General features: G+C 46.6%; 1 protein-coding gene across 2 annotated transcripts in view; it reads left to right on the top strand.

Annotated features, from left to right (window-relative positions):
- Nucleotides 1–4,946: 4,946 nt before the first annotated feature.
- The window catches only part of ddx27 (DEAD (Asp-Glu-Ala-Asp) box polypeptide 27), a 50,145-nt gene continuing 34,194 nt past the window's right edge, over nucleotides 4,947–20,897 (top strand). The window contains exons 1-4 of one of the 2 annotated variants that reach the window (XM_038802990.1): nucleotides 4,947–5,116; nucleotides 11,261–11,404; nucleotides 15,725–15,784; nucleotides 20,424–20,640. In XM_038802990.1, the coding sequence (XP_038658918.1) occupies nucleotides 5,033–5,116; nucleotides 11,261–11,404; nucleotides 15,725–15,784; nucleotides 20,424–20,640 (505 nt within the window). In that variant the 5' untranslated portion in view covers nucleotides 4,947–5,032. Of the gene's footprint in view, nucleotides 5,117–5,754; nucleotides 6,343–11,260; nucleotides 11,405–15,724; nucleotides 15,785–20,423; nucleotides 20,641–20,897 lie in introns of those variants that run through there. The other variant, XM_038802991.1, reaches the window with a different exon arrangement.

Below are 20,897 nucleotides of genomic sequence, written 5' to 3'. Positions count from 1 at the left end.
CCTCACCCCGCTACAAATTAGCTTAGAAATATTACCGTTAATTTCCGCCCCATGTCTAATAGATCAGATCAAAGCTTTTCAGTTCAGCCAGATCCAGTTGTGAATGGTAGTGGGCAATTTAATTACTAAGTGGAGGAGGAAGCTCCAGAAAGATCCCCATCCCCAGTGATGCTGAGTGCAGTATGTGAATAGATTCATAGATATTTAAAGCATAGAAGGAGGTCATTTGGCCCATCGTGCACAGGCCGATCAACAAAGATCTGACTACACTTCGAAAAGAAGAATGAGAATTTTAAAGTCGAGACATTACTTTGTGGGTAGCATGGTGGTTAGCATAAATGCTTCACAGCTCCAGGGTCCCAGGTTCGATTCCCGGCTGGGTCACTGTCTGTGCGGAGTCTGCACGTCCTGCCCGTGTGTGCGTGGGTTTCCTCCGGGTGCTCCGATTTCCTCCCACAGTCTAAAGATATGCGGGTTAGGTGGATTGGCCATGCTAAATTGCCCTTAGTGTCCTAAAAAATAAGATTAATTGGGGGGGGGGGGTTACTGGTATAGGGTGGATACGTTGGCTTGAGTAGGGTGATCATTGCTCGGCACAACATCGAGGGCCGAAGGCCTGTTCTGTGCTGTACTGTTCTATGAATGACTTGACTGGGAGGCTAATAAAGGTCAGCGGGCATCGGGGTGATAGATGAACAGGACTTGCTGAAAGTTAAGACACAGGTAGCATAGTTTTGGATGACCTGAAGTTTAAGGAGTGCAGAATGTGGGAAGGCAGCCAGGAGTGCATTGGAATAGTTGAGTCTAAAGATAATAAGGCATGAATGATGGTTTTAGCAGCAGATATGTTGAGATGGGCAAAGTCGGATGATGTTACAGAGTTGGTAAAAAAACTAATTTTCTTTTGACATTCAAGGACATTATGATCACTGTATCTCCCACTATTAAGATCCTGGGGGTTACCATTTACCAGAAACATAACTGGACCTGCCACATAAATACTGTGGCTACCAAAGCAGTTCAGAGGATGGGAATTCTGTGGCAGCAAAAGCACGTCCTAACACCCCAAAATCTGTCCACTATCAACAAGGCACAAGTCAGGATGGAATCTGACGATCCAACAACACTCGAGAAGCTTGACACCATCCAGGACAAAGTAGTCCCCTTGATCAGCACTCCTTGTTCACTCCTTTCACCATTAGTGCACAGTAGCAGCAGTATGTACCATATACAAGATGCACTGCTGCACCTTGCCAAGGCTCGTTTGACAGCATCTTCCAACCCCACGATCTCTACAACAAGGGCAGTAAGTGCATGGGAACACCTGGGCGGCACGCTGCCATAGTGGTTAGCACTCTGCCTATGGTGCTGAGGACCCGGGTTCAATACTGGCCCCAGGTCACTGTGTGGAGTTTGCACATTTCTCCCTGTGTCTGCGTGGATTTCACCCCCACAACCTAAAGATGTGCAGGTTATGGGGATTGGTGACACTAAATTGCCCCTTAATTGGAAAACAAATAAGTGGGTACTCTAAATATTTTTTTAAACGGGTGTGGCTATCATCTGTAATTCCCCTCCAAGCCCCACACCATTGTGACTTCGCTATTGCTGGGTCAAAATCCTGGAACTCCCTAATCGGACTATGAATGTACCTACACCAGATGGACTGCAATGGTTGAAGAAGGTGACCTACCTACATCTTGTGGCAATTAGGGGCAGTAATAAATTCTGGCCGTACCACATCCCATGAGCGAATGTAGAAAAATAATAGAAGGGATCAATGAATTGAAAGACTGGCTGCGGGATTCACCGTCGGTGGGATCCTCCGCTTCACCGGCAGCGCGTCTACGCCCGTGGGATTCTCCGTCCGTAGGATTCTCCGCTTCACTGGCAGCGCATCCACGCCTACAGGTTTCCCAACGTTGTGGGATGGCCACAATGGGAAATGCCATTGGCCGGCTCCAGAATCCTGCTGCTGCTGGAGGTGTGCCGCGCCAGAAAATGGGGTTGGCGAGACGGAGAATCCCATCCCTGGATCTGCGATGACTATAAAGATGTAGTGAATTTACTAATGTTGAGGAAGACCAAACATTTTCAAATGCGAAAATGTAACTTAAGGTAGACACTTACTTTTTTTTTAAAGTACAAGGTAATATATGTTACAAGTTTGAAGTGCACAGGACAGACAGATGCCTGTTGACTAAATGTGAATAGAAAATAAAAGATAATGGGTGCGATTCTCTGGCCTCGTTATGCTATTGCTCAAGCGAAACAAGGACGGTGAATAGTGGAGAGGCCAAAAACGAGAACCGTGCCAGGTGCCAAACAGTTTGCAATGCAACCGGCCCACGCCCGGAGGCAAAATTAGCACCTCGCCGTAGCGTGGCGAGTAACCAATTATCATCACTTTAAAAGTGGGGGATGGGGTACCCTCCGCAGGGGTGGGCCACCATAGGAATGTGGGAGGAGGTGCTGGAGAGGCAACCGGGCGGGGCAACCGCTTGCCGCACCACCATGCCAACGCCTGGATCGTGTTTACCTGTTCCGGGGCAACCCTTGTCCCTGCCCGTCTGCCCCAACAACCGCCCATAACTCCTGCCGAGGCCTCTGGCTGTGTTGGCTGAAGGTTATTGCCAATGGGGAATTGGCAATTGTAGTTAAGTGAGCACATTACACATCCCAAGTGGATTCCCGTGGGTGGGCAGGCCCTGTAGCATGTGGGAGTCATTGCCTCGCACCCAGTCACACTTTGATTCCTGGACACTGCTTGAACACTGCGGGAGGCAACACTACAAACGCAGCAGCTAACATCCGAACACTGGGGGATGGGGCATAGCTCCGGGGACATGCCCACGGCTGGAGGGTGGGTGGGTGCCTCGGGGGGTGCTGGAGAGATGGGCCAAGGGGTCAGAGATCAGCCCGCATTGTAAATGGTTATGCACGAGGGTGTTTAATGTATAATACAAGTCCCCACTCTCCCAATAGTGCCACCCTGCCAGGCCCCACCCCTACCTACCCCCCTCCCCCAACCTACCCCCCTCCCCCTACCTACCCCCCTCCCCCTACCTACCCACGCCCGGCGGCCTCAGTGATCCTCAGCGTGCTTTGCCTTCCTAGCTCTACTACTACATCTCGGTTTCTCCCCAGGATGCATATCTGAGGTGGAGGCAGCCAACTGGTTACCACATCCCATTGCCTTTAATGCCCGTGGCTGACGTCCACTAGGGGCTTTGTTGACGGCACATGCACAGCCATGCCACCCTGTCCCGTGTGCTGACTTTGCGATGCGGCCTCATCCGAGGGTCGAACCCGGGGGAGTTGGTGGCTACCATCGCTACTCCATGGGATGGGTCCAGGTTGGCACCCAGCGTTCCTTCTTCCCACTCCCTCAAGCCCTCTGGCAATCCCACAATCCTCAAATTCTGTCTTTGGGAGCGGATCTAGAGATCTTCCACTTTCTCTTGAAGCCGCTTCTGGGTATCCCTCAACACCTCAATTTTGGCTGCCAACATAGTGAGCTGCTCCTCCACTGTCTCCTCCACCTTCTGGATCGCCTGGCTTTGGGTCTCCATCCTCAGCTCCACACGATCGATCCCCACCTTCACCGGGTCCACCGTCATGGCCAGGTCCTCCTTTCTCTGCTGACTGAACTTCTCATTCAAGAAATGCACCAGCTGCTCCATCAACCACTGAGATGGTAGGGCCGACCCCTTCCTCTCCACCATCTTTCCCTGTGTCACAGGAAAAGTTTCTTGCTCCAACAGTTCCTTTCGCCTAAAAACACTTCTGACCCATAAATCCATCCACTGGCAGAATATACTCTTCCTCCACCACTCCTGCACTTTTTTCCATCAAAACATCCGCCCATTAATCGAAGAAAAGGACCAAAAAAACACCATAAGCAGGAGCTGCCAAATGTGCGATCACTCACACCATGGCCGCCACCAGAAGTCCGATTATTTTCATTTATAAGTCTACCAAATCAAGGAGTACCACTTCAGCACATCACACCTGGTTTAACCAGCATTAACCATACAAATAAAAGCAAAATATTAACCATACAAAGATAAAAGCAGATTAATGTGGAGCTGGAATCTGAAACAAAAATAAAATGTTGGACAATCTCTGCAGGACTGACAGCATCTGTGGAGAGAGAGAAGAGAGCGAACATTTCAAGTCTGGATGACTCTTTGTCAAAGCCCAGACTCGAAACATTAGCTCACTACTCTCTCCACAAATGCTGTCAGACCTGCTGAAATTGTCTAGTATCTTCTGTTTCCATTAACCATACAGGTTGGTAGTATACAGATATTAGTCTGAGCTGCCCCCTCACAGGAGCAGAGGGGAGAGATGTTTGGGGAGGGAATTTTTTTTGGAAGTAAAGCATGAATCTATGACTTGTTTAGGAGGGAGGTGATTTCAAACTGTTTCTTCTTTTAACATTCATTTTCCCCAGCAGGGATTTTGGAAATGTGTACTCATTCCAAGGGTGTTTTACAGCTTCGAGCGAAGTGGACATATGAAGCCCATTTGGCCTGTAAGCTACCTTAAATTTGTTGGGGGGGACCATTTAAAACTTACCCATTATCAGTCCCTTAGGCAATGTTAATTTCTTTCCCCCCCCTACCCCATCCCCAAAATGCTTAAAACTCTGTTCCAGCAGCACTGGGGTCGTTTTCCTCTCTGTTGGAGTCAGCATCTTGACCTTGAAATGAGATGGGGGGGGGGGGGGGGGGGGGGGAGAGAAGTGAGGATCTGATCGTTTTTTAAAAATTATGCATTTATTGACTTATTATTTGTAGAATTACATTGAGCAATACTCTGGATTATTGACTGAGAGCCTGGGTAAAGTGATTGAGGCTTTACCCTGGCACTGCCTCACACCCGGAACCATTGTTCTGCGGACTGTTTGTTCCAACCGCCGTGGCTGCGGTTGCGTGCTGGCGACGGACGGACCACTTCTCTCCTGCAGCACCACCAGCTGTTGGAATACAGGTTCCGGTTCCGGTTCCAATCGGGTCGTAGCTGCTCGATGGATGCTCTGGATTTTATCCGGACGATCGGCGATGAGGATGAGGGTCCGGAGGAGGAAGAGGAGACGGGGTCTGAGGGGGAGGTGAGGTTCGGCGAGGACGGGGCGAGGTGGTATTCTTGGGCCTCGGCCGCCCCTGGTCCCATACAGTTAAAGCGGGGCCGCGGTATCCTTCACACACAGTCAGTGCCATGTGGAGCACCACTTCGAGTTGCCAACCCCTCCCGGATTGGCCTGGAGGCTCCAAGAATTGGAGATCAACATCCAGGGCGCTGCTGTGGGCCGCCCTCCGGAAAAATCTAGATTGTATCTTTTTGTCATTCTCTTTGAACATTTTATTTAAACCATATTTTTAAATATTGCAAATTGAGGGAGTTGAAAGTCAAGCAACAGCCAATTGGGCAACGAGCCTTTTTGCTTTCCTGTTGGCATCATGCATCACAAGGATGGATGGGTTGGCCGATTGTCAGCTTGGATCTTGAATGTCTCAGTTCTGGAGACCGTAAATTACATTCAATTTGAATTGTTTTTTGGAGCAAGCAAGGAAATGGGTTACGGACTTGCCCTGTGCAATCGGCACATTGGCTTTGTAACTTTAAGAATGGAGTAAAATTTAATGGCTGGATTGTGGGGGCAAGTCATGAGGAAATCTCCAGTCATTCATTTAAGGGCAATTTGCAACCCTTAAGCAGGATGCCACAAAAAGGCCATAGTCTAGTTGTCAACTAGCACACTGGTCTCTGAATCATAAGGTTGTGGGGTGAAATCCCATTCCAAAACTTGAGTACCTGGACAGTGATTGAGACTGATACCCGAGTGCAGTACAGTACTGAGGGAACACTGCACTGTTGGAGGTGTTGTCTTTCAGAGAGGCTTTAAACCGAGGTCCCATCTAGCTACTCGAGTGGATGTAAAAGATCGAAGAAGAGCCTCACAAGAAACAGATTATCTCGTCATTATCACATTGCTGTTGGGGGTATGCTGTGTGCAAATTGGCTGCTACATTGCAACAGCGACTAAACTTCAAAAAGCACTTCTTAGGCTATAAAACACTTTGACACATCCGGTGGGTGTGATAGGCACTATATAAATGCGACTCTTTGTTCTTGTTCAAAATATGCCTTTTAGAAAGGTTTTTTGAAGTGGGAAGATTGCCGAGATTAGAGCTGAAACAGCTGAAGATTCTCCTACTAGGGAGGAATGCAGAGACCAGAGTATTGAACAATGTAGGCCATTTGTTGCTGCACAAATTAACTGCCAGTTTGTCCACACTCCGATGTTTTCCATTGAATTGCTTTGTGACATTTCAGGTAAAGTATTTTAAATCTTAAATGTCCTGTACTTAAGCAAGTGTGGCTACTTATCTGCAGTAAATGTCATCAACCACATGTGAGCCCAAGTCATCTAGTCTAATTACTTTCTTTGCTCATCCAGGGTTCTTAAGTAATGCAATTCTTTGTGTTATCTGCAGTTTCCATGATGCCTTTATTCAAATTCATAGAATTCCCACAGCGCAGAAAGAGACCATTTGGCCCATCGATTCTGCACTAACCCTCCAAAGAGCACCCTAGTCAGGCCCATCCCCATAACCCCACCTGTCCATTTGGACACTAAAGGGCAATTTAACACGGCCAAACCACCTAACCTACACATCTTTGGACTGTGGGAGAAAACTGGAGCACCTGGAGGAAAGCTATGCAGAAATGGGATGAATGTGCAAACTCCACACAGACAGTCATCCAAGGTTGGAATTAAACCCGGGTCCCTGGTGCTGTGAGGCAGCAGTGCTAACCACTGTGCCGTAGTGCCGCCCAAATTATAAATATAGTCCGTGAAAAGAAACTGACATTAACAGGAATTCTCTATGAAAGAATGCAACCGATTACTATTCAAAACAGGGTCTGCCTTTGAATTTTATATGTGTTTTTCTCATAAGTGCCAGTTTATCTAAAACATTTTGCAAGTTGATCTTTTCCATAAACCATGTTCATAACCTCTTCACAATCTTTTCACCACTGAGGTAGTAACTTGCAATTTCTTCAGGGCGGTACAATGGTTAGCAGTGCTGCTTCACGACGCAGAGGACCCGGGGTCAATCCTGGAGCCGGGGTCAATCCTAGACCCGGGTCACTGTCGTGCACATTCTCCCCGTGGCTGCCCACAACCCAAAAAGATAGGCAGGGTAGGTGAAATGGCCATGTTAATTTGGCCCTTAATTAGGAGAAAAATAATTGGTACTCTAAATTATTAGTTTTTTAAACTTGCAGTTTCTTCGGGCAGCTTGCTTACAACCTATTAGCAATTAGAATTTCCCAGTTCTGACTACTTGCTCTTCTTGAATCTTGATATATTATTTGCTGCTGTCCAGTCCATCAGAACAATTCCTGATTTTGCAAATAAGTAAGGGACACTTTGAGCGCATCCCAATTTCTTTTAAATATTGCTTGGTCCATCAGTACCCGCAGCATGGTTTATTTTGAGACACTTTATTCTTTCCAGGATTACACCTGTGTTCATTTTGACATTTACAATAACAGCTTACATTTATATCGTGCATTTAAGGTAGCAAAATGTTCCAAGGTGCTATTCAGGAGCTTTATCAAACCAAATTTGACACTAAGTCACATAAAGAAATATCAGGTCAAATTATCAAAATTTTGATCAACAAATTAGTTTTTTTAGTTTTAAGGAGTGTCTTAAAGGAGGAAAGGGAGGCAGAGAAGTTTAGACAGGGGATTCCAGAACTTCGGGCCTTGGCAGCTGAAGGCGTAGTTGACAATGTTGGAATGAAGATTCTTGGTGTTGTGAAACAGCCGAGAATTCTCATCAGAAATCACGAGGTTAATGGGTGAGTAAGATTTGATGCAAGTTAGGAAAGAGACAGCAGAATTTTGGATAAGCTTAAGTTTATTTGCACCCTCCATTTGAATAGGCATGTCCAGTAGTAGCAAAGCCTTGGATGAGTGTTTCAGCAGAAGGTGGAACTGAGGCGGAGCGGAGTCGGGCAACGTTTTGGAGGTGGACGTAGAAGGACATGTAGTCAGAAGCCAAGCTCAGGGTCGAATAGGATGCCAAGGGTATGAACAGTTTAGTTCAACATCAGGTAGTTTCAAGGGAGAGGGATTGAATCAGTGGATAGAAAACATGGTTTGTAGTGTTGACTGAAGGCAGTGGCATTATCTTTCCAAATATTTAATTGGAGGGAATTTCTGCTCATATAATACTGGAATCAGGTGGAAAGTGTGACAAAGCAGATGCAGTGGCAGAGTAGAGTTAGGTTGTGATGTAGAACTGAGCATTGTCATTGTACATATGAGAATTGACATGTTTTCAGATAATGTCGCTGAGGGGCAGCATGTAGGTCAGAAATAATAGAGGACCAAGAATAGATCCATGGGGACGCTTTGAAGCACGAGTGCGAGAAGAGAAACTGTTCGCTACCGAAGACCAGATAGATAGGAATCAAAGCAGGCAAGTGTAGTGCCGCCCAAATGAACAACAGAAGATGGTGTGGTCAAACATCTCAAAGGTTGCAGACACCCTGAGAAAGTTGAGGAAGGAGAGTTCATCTCTGTCACATTGAATGTCATTTATGACTTTTAATAAGGGCCATATGAGTGCTGAATTTGAGGTGAAAACTTGATTGAAAAAATTCATTCATGGAGTTGCAGGGAAGATTTGGGTAAAGACAGCATACTCCAGAATTTTGGAGTGGCATGACACGTTGAAAGGTTTGCGATAATAGAGAAGTCAAAGTTCTTTTGAGCAATGGGTGATAACTGAAGAGAAGGCATGATGATATTTATTGATTTTGATGGTATATGGTGTAATGTCTAATGGGTTTTACTTGAGTTTAGTGAATTCCCAAATTAACTTGTAGAGAAAGGGTTGCAAAAAAGTTGATTCTGTAAATAATGTTTGGTAAGGAGGTTTTGGTTTGAACAGAAATTGGTGCAACTGGGCTTTCAAAACAGAGGGTCCAAAGAATATCACGGAAATAGATAATGATCCGAATTGGTACTCCATGAAATCAGGCTACTGAGCAACAGTTGGAAAGAAAAGGCTTGATTTATGCACTGCCTTTCTTACTGTCAAGATCCAAAGTGCTTCATTGTCAATGAATTGTCTTTAAATGGAATTAATGTAGTTACATAGACAGCATGGTGGATAGCTTGTGCAAAGTGAGATTACGCCAATAGTTGAATGACCACTCCGTGTGTTTGAGGGAGGAATGTTGACTGGGATACAGGAGATAACTATCTGCTCTTCTTTGAATGGTGCTGTGAGATATTTCGCATCCACCTGAATGCCAAGGGAGAGTCTCTGTTTAATGTCTCATCTGAAAGACTGTGCCTTCAACAGCGCAGCACTCCCTCAATAGCAGTCTAATATGTTATAATTTGTGACTAACTTGAGGGAACAATTGCCACTCCACTGAAATGCATGTTTCTGGCACTTAAACTAAAAGATTGTTCAATAAACCTTTCTGTGCAGAGCCAATGAAGTTTGAGGGCAGCACGGTGGCGCAGTGGTTAGAACTGCTGTCTCACGGCACCGAGGAACCAGGTTCAATCCTGACCCCGGGTCACTGTCCATGTGGAGTTTGCACATTCTTCCCATGTCTGCGTGGATCTCACCCCCACAGCCCAAAAAGATGTGTAGGGTGGGTGAATTGGCCACACTAAATTTCCCCTTAATTGGAAAAAAAAATTGGGTACTCGAAATTTATATTTGAAAAAAAGAACCAGAGAGGTTTGCAGAGTAAATTTGAAGTATTTATTTCTTTTAAATAGCTCACAGGTACCCCATCCTTCTGTTGCGTTATCTTTGCAACCGATGCAGTCTAGTTGAGACTACACAGTAGGAATATTGATAACTTCCTCAACATTTGATTTATGGAATACTAATGACTAAAGAAAGAAAACAACTGTTTAAGTTTCCAGTCAAGAGGGAGAATTGTTATTTGAATTCATCCCGAGCTTTGGATCAAGACTTTTTTTTTTATAAATTTAGATTAGCCAATTATTTTTTCTAATTAAGGGGCAATTTAGCGTGGCCAATCCACCTATTCTGCACATTTTTGGGTTGTGGGGGCGAAACCCACGCAGACACGGGGAGAATGTGCAAACTCCACACGGACAGTGACCCAGAGCCGGGATCGAACCTGGGACCTCAGCGCCGTGAGGCGGTTGTGCTAACCACTAGGCCACCGTGCTGCCCTTCTTTCGATCAAGACTGAGAGCAGCTAACAATGGCGGGAGAGGGAACTGTAAGCCAACTTAAACTAGAAAATAGCAGCAGCAACGGGGATTGGAATCGGGAAGGTAAAATAGCTGTTTATATATCACATTGTTAAAGAAATACCTGACAGTAATAGCAGCTAGGGATGAACAGCTCAGTCAACATTGCACTATTTTAGCTGCAACTCTTTCTCCATTAGCTTCAGTCCTGGCTCTTGCTGCTGATATATGATTGTTAAACTTGGTAGACATTTTGCACTGCCCCACCAGTCATTGTAACAGTCATACTCCCAATAATAGCTGTCAGTATTTAAATATACCAGTTTTGGTTTGCAGACTCCTAATTTGAAATGCTGCCACAATAGTGTGAGGGCCGGTGTTCAATGAATGCCTGTAATAGTAGTGAATAGGTGACTTGGAAGCATTCTTTTCCACCTGCTTCTCTGCTAAGTTAAGGGTAGTTTGGAAATAAAATGTGTTAATGGATAGCTGAAGTATGTGTGATCATGAGTGTGCATATATACCCCATAATACAGGCCTCTTTTTGGGAACAGTCCATTGGATTGTTAGATTCCTGCAGTGCACTTACTGACTTTGTTCTAAAACATTTTACAGCTATTAATTTCATAGAATCCCTATAGTGCCGAAGGAGGCAATTCGTCCCGTTGAGTCCACTTCCCCGTCCACCCCACCTCTGTCGCCATAACCTAACCTACACATCACTGGACACTCGGGGGCAATATAAAATAACTTCTTAAGCTGACGAAAGGTTGCACCATCCCACATGGACTTGATGGCCTTCTATGCTATGGTGACTCTGACTCATTGGCAGTTCCCTCTTCAAAGCTTTATTTAATGCTGATCAGAGTTATACTCAGCTATGTTCTGCTTTATGCTGTCTGGGAATAAAGAGAATAAACAGGACGGGTCTTGTTGCACATCACATTTCCTTGACCTGTGAGACTGACGGTTCCATTTATTTGTTTAGGAACCGCCTGTCACCTTACTGAAGAGAAAAAAGTTGGGGAATAAATGTGTGGACTTCAGTGACAACTTTCTGTTCACTGAGAAGGATGGTGAATATGATGACAACTGGATGATGGCAGATGTCCTGAGCCAATTGAAAAAGAATGTGAGTATCTGTAACCCTGCCTGACTACAGGCTATATGTGCCCTAACATTCTTTTTTTTAAATATTTTTATTCAACTTTTAACAATCACACAACACAACATTTCCAACTGAAATAACTTCGAAGCAACCCGACTACCCACCCAACTCATTAGCGATAGCCAGCTCTCCAACATGTAATATAAACAGATTCCATCTGTAGTGGAACCCCTCACTTGTCCCCCTCTAGGTGAATTTCACCTTTTCCAAACACAGGAACTAGATTAAATCCCCAGCCACACCGAGGCAAAGGGTGGAGAAGCTGACATCCACCCCAACAGGACCTGCCTGCGAGCGAACAGCGAGACGAAGGTTAACACATCTGTCCCCGTTCCCGTCTGCAACTCCAGCCTGTCTGACACCCTGAATATGTTCCCCAGGGGATTGGGCTTCAAGTCCACATGTGAGATCGCCGACATGGTGCTGAAGAACGACCCCAAAACTTCCCCAACTTCGGGCAGGACCAGAACATATGCACATGATTGACTGGGGCCCTCCCGCACCGCTCACACAGATTCTCCACCCCTTCAAACAATCGGCTCATCCTTAACTTTGTCAGGTGCGCCCTATGTACCACGTTTAACTGAACCAGCCCAAACCTCGCACACAAGGTTGACACATTCACCCTCCGCAGCATCTCATAGTACAATCCCCCCTCCAACTCCATCCCCAACTCCTCCTCCGACTTGGCTTTGGCCTCCTCCTCCAATACCCTCCCATAAATTTCCGAGACCCCCCACCTCGGCGCCAAAACAACGAGGAGGGCAGTGCTGCCAGGAAGGTTAGGCAGACCTTTGTTACAAAATCACTCATCTGCATGTCCCTAAACCCCTCCCCCCAGGGGACCTCATACTTCGTCCCAGCTCGTCCAAGGTCACAAATTGACCTTCTAAAAGCAGATCCTTCACTTCCGCCAGCCCTCATTCCTCCCAACCCCAAAACCGTGCATCCATCCTCCCAGGCCCAAACCCATGGTTCCCTCAGATCGGCATCGTCTTCGACCCCACCCCCAACATAAAGCGCTGCTAATAATAATAATCGCTTGTAGTCATAAGTAGGCTTCAGTGAAGTTACTGTGAAAAGCCCCTAGTCGCTACATTCCGGTGCCTGTTCAGGGTGGCTGGTACAGGATTTGAGCCCGTGCTTCTGGCCTTGTTCAGCATTACAAGCCAACTGTTTTAGCCCACTGTGGTAAATCAGCCCCTACTGCTGAAACTGCCTCCAAGTTCTCAACGTGGTTGACGCCACCGTGCTTCCCGTATACTTAATTGCCAACACCCGCAATCCCGACCCCTTACAGAAACCAGCTCCAACTTCACCCACGACATCTCCGACTCCCTACTCCAACCCTGCACCTTCTCGGCATTCGCTGCCCAATAATAATATAGCAAGTTCGGAAGGGCCAAACCTCCTGACTTGCCCTCTGGAGCACCTGCCTTCTAATCTTTACCACTTTATCTGCCCAAATGACAAAATCAACCTTTCCACCCCCATAAAAAAATGACTTTGGTGAAAAATACCGGCTAGCACTGGAACAAGAATAAGAACCATGGCAAAATGTTCACTTGACCGCCTGTACCTAGCCAGCCAACCCCAATAGGGGGAGACTATCGCTCCTCAGCAAATCCTCCTTGGCCCTGCTCACTAAACTTGTAAAGTTCAGCTTGCGGAGCCGAGCCCAGTCCTGTGCCACCCGAACTCTCAAATACCTAAAATGGGTTGGCGCCACCCAAAATGGCAACCCCTCCTCCCACCTCTGGAGGAGACACTACAAAACACTTACTTTCCCCCAAATTTAGCTTGTAGCCTGAAAAAGGCGCAAATCCCATAAGCAACCCCATTATATCCCCCAATGAAGCACCAGGATTGAAAATGTTGTCAAAATCTTGACATCCACATTTAATAACGAAATTGGCCTATCCGAACCACATTCTACTGGGTCCTTCCCCTTTTTTCGAAGCAAAGAGATGGATGCCTATCCCATTGTCTCCGGTAACTCTCCCTTTGCCAGTGATTCCTCAAACATCTCCACCAACAGCAGCGCCAACTTATCCAAGAACTTAAATTCCACCAGAGGGAGGTGCAGTGGTTAGCACTGAGGACCCGGGTTCTATCTTGGCCCCAGGTCACTGTCCATATGGAGTTTGCACAGTCTCCCCGTGTCTGCATGGGTCTCACCCCCACAACCCAAAAATGTGCAGGGTAGGTGGATTGGTCACGCTAAATTGCCCCTTAATAAAAAAATAAAATAAAACTCCACTGGGAAGCCATTCCGCCCCAGTGTCTTCCCTGTCTGTATCTTTCCCATTGCCACTTGCACTTCCTCCACCCCCATTGGCTCCTCCAGTCTTGCCCTCTCCCACTGCGGGCACTCCAACTGTCCCAGAAACTTCCTCGTGTCTGACTTATCCTCCGGAGGCTCCGACCTGTATAACTTCCTGTAAAACTCCTCAAAAACCTTATTCACCTGCTCCGTTCAACCACCATCTCCCCCGTCCTATCCTGAACAATCTCATTCAAGGTTGCCTGCCGGCAGAGCTGTCCCGCCAACAAGCAACAGGCCTTTTCCAAATACTCATTTACAACCACCGTCGCCCGCTTCAACTACCGAATCGCCTTTCCCATGGGCAACAAGTCAAACCTCGCCTGCAGCTCCTTCCTCCTCAGTAGAAGCTTCGGCATTGGATTCTCTGCATGCCTTCCATCCACCTCCAGAATTTCCTCTACCGACCATTTCCGCTCCTCTCTTACCTCCTTATCCACCTGCAACTTGAACGAGATAACCTCCCCCTTCTTACCGCTTTCAAAGTTTCCCACACCACCGACGGTGATACTCCCAGCCCCGTCCTCTCAAACCCAACATAATCCTCAATTACCCCGCCCATTTTGGTGCAGCGGTTTGGGTCGACCAAAAGCCCCGCCTCGAGGCCGGCCTCTGTACCGGTCCCTTCTCCAGGACCACGCCAACCCAATGCAGAACATGGTCCAAGATAACAATCGCCGAATACTCTGCCTGCCTCACACCAGCCAACAGCGCCTTTCCCATCACAAAAAATCTACTCTCGAATACACATTATGTACCAGCAAAAAAAACAAATAATCCCTTTCCCACGGATGTAAGAACTTCCACTGGTCCGCCCCTCCCATCTCCTTCATAAACGCAGCCAGCACCCTCGCTCCCTCCAGGTGGTCGAGGACTGAGGCTTTTTATCCACCTTCAAGTTCAGCACCATAATGTACCCAAGCATTCTTGAATAAACACCGTATTGCTGTTAATGTTGCAGTGTTCACTCTTTCTGCTGTGGTGATACAGAATTTTACATCGAATTTACAGTGCAGAAGGGGGCCATTCAGCCCATCGAGTCTGCATAGGCCCTTGGAATGAGCACCCTACCTACACTCACGCCTCCACCCTATCCCAGTAACCCCACCTAACCTTTTGGAGACAAAGGGCAATTTAGCATGGCACATCTAACCTGCACATCTTTGGACTGTGGGAGGAAACCGGAACACCAGGAGGAAACCCACGTAGACATGGAAGAAAGTGCAAACTCCACACAGACAGTGACCCAAGTCGGGAAAAGAACCTGGAACCCTGGAGCTGGTGAAGCAACTTAGTTACCATGTAATAAATGATGTAACTAAAGACGCGCTGTTAGGTGAATTGGACATTCTGAATTCTTCCTCTGTACCCGAACAGGCACCGCAATGAGACGACTAGGGGATTTTCACAGTAAATTCATTGCAGTGATAATGTAAGCCCACTTGTGACAATAATAAAGATTATTCTTAAGTTCCTGCCCAGAAATGCTGCCACAATACTGCACGAGCCGATGTTCAATAAGTTGCTGTAATCATTATGAATATGCCGGCTTGGGAGCAGTCTTTCCATTTGCTTCACTGCTAAGTTAAGGGTAGTTTGGAAATCAAGTGTGATGGTGGATAGCTGAAGTATGTGTGTTGATGAGTGTGTGTATATGCCCCATAACACAGGCCTCTTTTTGGTGATAGTCCATTGGATCAATAGGCCTCTGCAGTGCACTTGCTGACTGTTTGCCACGGGATGGATAGAGATTTTCAGTGCACTGAGCGGGTACTTTACTCTGACCACTGTTGTGTGCTGGCTCACATTTCTGTTCGGGTTAGGAAGACAGATGTTGCCTGTGCACCTGAAGTTGGCAACTTGTGAATGGAAGCCAGGGCCTGTGTTTCACTGCTGTTCCAAAGAATCTAAAGCTGTGTTCTTAAATCAGTGTTAATTTCATTTCTTTTGGTAAATTTCAGAGAGCGCCAACAACCCTGGATGAAAAGATAGACAAAGTGCGAAAGAAAAGAAAAAAAGAGGTCAGTTGTTTCAACACTTGTCAGTGAATCAAATATCCTGCAAGATAAATATTCCCTCCATTTCACATTTCTTCCCTTTTTCATATCCATAACGAGTAAAAATCTTGCACTGCTGTCTTTTGCTGGAGGATGGTTTCACTGGGACTCGAAACCCGTCAGTATATTTCCAAGTGGACATTCTTCATGTTAACATAGATATGAAGGAGGGCTGCGAGGCTCAGGATTTGAAGCTGCTACCTTCTGTATAGGTGCACCATCTAGGGGTAACATGTTAACAGTCAACAATTGGATCAGGTAGATTTTCTTTCTCCTTCCTATTCCAGTAACATCTCTACTCCGAGCTTCATAGAGGCAATGGACTGAGCACAGACTAACGATTGAAGCCGAGTCCTTTCTGCTCTTGATCACACTTAGCAGTTAATTTACACATCAAAACATTGCAACCTTATTGGCCTTCTGTGTAGAATGAAGACCAGGGAGAATTAAAATCTAGTGCAAATGTTGTTGTATAAATAGGAGCAGAAAGCCACAGTGAGACTTTGATAGTTCAAGTGTCTGCGGCAGAACATGGTAGATGGAGTTCAATGTGGGAAATGTAAAGTTTGGATCTAAGAAAGATAAATGGGAGTATTTTCTAAATAGTGAGAAGTTAGGAACTGCAGACGATCTGAAAGATTTAGGAGTCCCTGTTTAGAAATCACAAAAAACTGGTGGAGAGGTGCAAAAAAAATAATTTAAAAGACTAAGAATGTATAGGGCCAAAAACTGATTTTACAGCTTGCTTTGTGGAATTGTCTTTTTATTTCCAGGTGATTTAGTTTTATTTAATTTAATAAGCTCTGTCCTTTCTAAAGAAACTTCAGGAACAATAACTTATTGCTAGCAGACACCCACAAAATATTTACAATCAAATTAGTATCTTTATTGCAACAGTGCTTCTTCGAATACAGGCTAACCAGTAATTCTTTCCCCAAAGCCTTGTGATTTGTTTATAGTCATAGAATATGAAAGTCTAATTTGACACTCTATTCTCCTGAGTTGGAAAGGTAGTTTTAGAGGACTGTCGATGGCGGCATGTAGGTGGAAGTCGCACGTTGGGTGACTCCTGTTCGAGGCTCTGGTTTTTGGATTTTAATGCCCGGTCTCGGGCAGTTTTTGAACAAGTTGGTGCAAGAACGCATAAGGAAGGTGGGGAATGTCGAAGACCCAGAAGAAAGCCGCTGGGAAGAAGGGGGCAAACAAAAGTTTGCGGTCTAGTGAACAGGTCAGCCCGGCAGCAGGAAAGATGGCGGGGGCTGGGTCGCTGGGTGGGACAGCTCTCCTAATAGTGGAAGCTCTGACCGAGGTGACAGCTGGAGAATTTGAGAGGCAGTTGACTAAGCACACGGAAGTGCTGCAAAAGGTGATGATAGTAGCGATGAAGGAGTGGGTGGAGGAGGCGGTTGCCCCAGTGAAGGCGGCAGTGTCGAAGATATTGGCCGAGGTATGGGAGCAAGGAGAGACGTTGAAGGGAGTTGAGGAAGCTCTGTCATAGCAGAGTCACCAATTCACCTCGATGGGTGAGGAGCTGCGGAAGGTGGTGGAGGCCAACAAAGGTCTTAGAGCCAAGGTGGAGGACCTGGAGAACAGGTCGAGGCAGCAGAACTTACGAAATGTGGGCTTGCCTGATGGGGGTGGAGGGCCCGAGACCGACTGCATACTTCACAAAGATGTTAGCAGAGTAGTTGGGGAAGGGGGAAGAACTCTCCTAATATAAGCTGGACAGGGCTCATCGGTCACTCAAGGCTAAGCCGTAAATCAAACGAGCCACCGAGGGCAGTTATAATGTGATTTCACATGTTTCATGTCAAGGAGAAGGTCCTGAGTCGGGCGAAGCAAAGGCATGAGGTGAAGTGGGAAGGAGTTGGTATTCGAATATACCAAGACGTTGGTGGAGCAGGTGAGAAGGCGGATGGCCTTCGGACGGGTGAAGACAGCGTGAGGCTTGGTGTGGTCTACTGACGAAGGTGAGAGTGACCTACAATTGGAGAGACTTCTACTTCGAGACAGTGGATGCAGTGGGGAAGATTCTTGAAGACCGAAGAATTGGGACTGAAATGAGAGATGGGACTGGGATTAGGACTCGAGCTGAAAGGATGGGTACTATGGGCCTTTATCTCTCGTCTTGGGTTGTTTCTTGTTCTGAAGTTTGGGGGGGATCAGCTGGGTTTTTGGGTTGGTTGAATGGGGTAGGGTAGTTTACCTTTGTTATAGTCTACAGTTGGTTACAATCATATTGAGCTTTGGGGTTATGGCGGTTTTCTGCGGTGTGGCTTTTGCACTGGTTTTGTTAGTTTGTCTTTGTTAACAGTGACTGGGTCATGTGGGAGGGGATTGGGAGGAGGGGTGTCTGGACATGGGCCTCCACACTGGCAAGCGAAGGCTGGCTAGTAAATGGGAGTGTGATGGGGGAGTCGCTGCGGGATTTGAGCCTGGTCGAACAAATTTCAATGGGCCTGGGAGGTGTGAAAGGTGGGGGGATGTGATGGATACTGGGAGAGGTGTTTTCAACTGGAAGTGGATGGGGGGATTCTTGTCAGCGGTAAGGAAGGGAAAAGGGTGGGTCAGCCACGAAGGGCAGGTCCTGGGGTTATGATGGTGGCAAATGGGGGGGTTGGTGTGAAACGTGAGGGGGTTAGGGGGGCCGGTGAAAATATTGAGGATTTTTACACACTTAAAAGAGCTTAAAGGCCGATGTGGTGATGTTGCAGGAGACTCATCTGAGGATGAAGGATCAGGTGAAGCTTAGGATAGGCTGGGTGAGTCAGGTTTTCCACTCAAGAATCAGTAGCAGAGGGCAGCACTGTGGCCTAGTGGTTAGCACAGCTGCCTCACAGCGCTGAGGTCCCAGGTTCAATCCCGGCTCTGGGTCACTGTCCATGGGGGGTTTGCACATTCTCCCCGTGTCTGCGTGGGTTTCGCCCCCACAACCCAAAGTTGTGCTTGGACAGGACTGGAGTATTCGTTTTGCTCCCCGGTAATCCCGAGGATAGACCTTTCATGATGGGGATGGGCTGGGGTTAGCAGTTTGGAGTACTCAGCAATTGTGATTTTGGACGATGCTCCGCATTGGCTGGATGTGGTTTTGGAGAGGCGATGGCCCAGATGCTAGAGTGGAGAATGGACGTGGGGCTGTCAGTGGACCGGAGCTTTTGTGATAAGATTGGGAAGGTGATCGAGGAATATGTGGGGTTTAACTGCAAGGGGAAGGTTTCGCAGTCGGTGATTTGGGAGGCTCTGAAGGCAGTGGTGAGGGGGGAGGTGATTTCGTTCAAAGCTAAGGTGGAGAAGGAGAAGAGAGAGGAGCGCCAAAAACTGATGAGATTTTGGAGGTGGATGGGAGGCACGCAGGGGACAGGGTCTCTGGGGCGGTGGTCTGTGAGCACAGGGAGAAAGCAGGGCGTATGCTGGCCGGCCAGCCCCGGAGGGTGGCAGTGGAGATGGAGATAGTTCGGGTACGGGATAAGATGGGGAAGCTGGTGGTGGCCCCGGACCAGATCAATAAAGTATTTGAGTTTTATCAGGATCTATATAGGTTGGAGCCACCGGGAGAGGAGTAGGGGATAAATGAGTTCTTGGGTGGGTTGGAGTGTCCGAGGCTGGGTGAGGAGGATAGATTGGGAGGATGCAGGCAGGGAAGGCGGCGGGGCATGACGGGTTCCCGGTTGAATTCTATAAGAAATTTAAGGAAAGGTTGGCGCCTCTGAAGATTCGAATGTTTGAAGATGCAGTAGGTAGGGGTGTCTTGCCGCAAACGATGGGGCCGACTTCAATTTTGTTGCTGCTTAATAAGGATCCAGTGAAGTACCTACACCACATGGGCTGGAGTGATTCAAGAAGGTAGTTAACTACCACCTTCTCAAGGACAATTAGGGATGGGCACAAATGCTAGCCTAGCCAGCGATGCCCACATCCTGTAAAAATGAATTTTTAAAAAATGTGTCTAATGTCTGTGATTGGGAAAAATGCTAGAATATATTATTAAAGTAGTAACAGGACAGTTAGAAAATCATTATACAATAAGGCAGAGTCAATACGGTTTTATGAAAGGGAAATAGTATCTGAAAAATTTATTAGAGTTCTTTGAGGATGTAATAAGCAATGTGGATATGTTTCCATGAATGCCTGGCTAAGTGGCCATAGTTCAAGTATAGACATTCAGAATAGGGATTCCCAGGACATTAAACTGCAAAGCACCAGATTCTACTGTCAAATCCATATGCACACCTCGGCAAAGTTCCCTGGATAGCAATTCGGGGTGTGAGCCCCAAACTACCCGTCAGAACATTCATAGCACCCTTGTTAATGTGATCAGCACAAACCAAATATACGAACTGCACTTTCTAGGTCAGTTCCACACTCGATTAACATTCTGAACAATCTGCAGAGCATGAGAAAGGAAGGATATTCTAGCAGAAGTTGTGGTCTCTTTTTTGACTTTTGCCAGTAGCCCCAGAAATGAATCTAGATTGAGGGAGAAGTAATTCTTGAAATGAAACTGCTGGGAGAGGATAAATGAATGGACGGTAACAATCTTGAGAGGAGGAATGACAGGAGTCAGTCACTGCTTTTGGTTTAAATGTTTTTTTCTTATTTCCAGGAGAAATCTACAAAAGAAGCAAAAAGAATAAAGACCGACCCTACTGAAGACACTGTGTCCAAACCAGATACAATAAAGGAAGATAACGAACCAGATGAGGAGGAGGTCGATGGTGAGGCTGAGGAATCTGATGGTGAGGAAGAGCCAGACGATGAAGAGGATGATGAGTCAATGGCTGAGTTTTCCTCAGCAGATGAAGATATTTTACAGAAAGCAGGTAAGAGCATTGCCTGGTCTTGAAGTTGTTGATTTTCTTTGTGGTAATACTGTACCATTTCTCAGAGGTTGTGAGGCTTTGGAATTCTCTTCCTCAAAAGGTGGTTGGTGCAGATCATATGAATATCTTTAAGGCAGAAATAGAACAGACTCTTGATGAGCAAGGGGGTGAAAGGTTATTGGGTTTAGGCAGGAATGTGCGGTTGAGATTAAAATAGATCAGCCATGATCTTACTGCATGGAGGAGCATATTTGAAA

Source organism: Scyliorhinus canicula, chromosome 7, assembly GCF_902713615.1.
Source record: "Scyliorhinus canicula chromosome 7, sScyCan1.1, whole genome shotgun sequence".
NCBI classification, from domain to species: Eukaryota; Metazoa; Chordata; class Chondrichthyes; order Carcharhiniformes; family Scyliorhinidae; genus Scyliorhinus; species Scyliorhinus canicula.
This window is presented reverse-complemented; position numbering and strand designations above follow the sequence as displayed.